The sequence below is a fragment of the Dipodomys ordii genome, unplaced genomic scaffold (genome assembly GCF_000151885.1).
Source record: "Dipodomys ordii isolate 6190 unplaced genomic scaffold, Dord_2.0 Scaffold13, whole genome shotgun sequence".
NCBI classification, from domain to species: domain Eukaryota; kingdom Metazoa; phylum Chordata; class Mammalia; order Rodentia; family Heteromyidae; genus Dipodomys; species Dipodomys ordii.
In genome coordinates this window covers 12,494,358-12,495,020 of record NW_012267229.1, presented here as the reverse complement: position 1 = coordinate 12,495,020, position 663 = coordinate 12,494,358, and the positions used below count along the sequence as shown (strand labels likewise).

The 663-nt window shown below is 76.9% G+C and overlaps 1 protein-coding gene across 1 annotated transcript in view; it reads right to left on the bottom strand.

Annotated features, from left to right (window-relative positions):
• Tcf15 (transcription factor 15 (basic helix-loop-helix)) overlaps positions 1–453 on the bottom strand; it is a 6,067-nt gene extending 5,614 nt beyond the window's left edge. Inside the window, exon 1 of the mRNA XM_013010830.1 lies at positions 249–453. Within this exon, the coding sequence (XP_012866284.1) occupies positions 249–453 (205 nt within the window). The remainder of the gene's footprint in view (positions 1–248) is intronic.
• Between the last annotated feature and the right edge of the window lie 210 nt (positions 454–663).

Sequence of the window (663 nt, the reverse complement as noted above, 5' to 3'; positions counted from 1 at the left end):
GCGGATGGCCCCACGCAGGGCAGGGGCGCGCAGGGCGGATGGCCCCACGCAGGGCAGGGGCGCGCAGGGCGGATGGCCGGGTGGGCAGGGCTGCCGCACGGTCCGGACACCCCGCTCGCTGCCTCGTGTTTGTCCGCGTCCTCCACGGCCTGCGCTGCGCTCGTGCCACGCCTGTCCTCCCCATCATCCTCCCCGTCATGTCCCACACCCCCCAACCCACGGACCCCTGGAACCGGGCCCGCCCTGGCCCCCGCCCCCGCCCAGCCCCCGCCCGCCCGCTCGCCGCCCGCCCCCAGGCCCCGGCCCCCGCCGCGTCGCCTCCAGGCCTTCGCAACAGCCGAACGACTGGTCTGAAGCGTCGCTCTCGCTGCGGTTCTCCTCGTCCTCGCTAAGCAGCCGCACGTCGGGGTACAGCACGTGAGCGCCCACGGGGCGCAGCAGCGCGAACGCCATGGGTGCCGGGCCACCCTGCGTAGACCGCGCCCCGCGGTGCGCTCCCGCGCGCTCCCACAGCCCCGCCGGCCGCTGCCTTATAACCGAGGGAAGGGCCAATCACGGGGCGGCTCCGGGCCCGGGGCGGGGGCGAGGGGCTCCGCTGGGCCAATGGGGAGCCGCCTGCCCCGCCCCGGCCAATGGCAACGCACTGGTCGTTCCAGGCCCCCA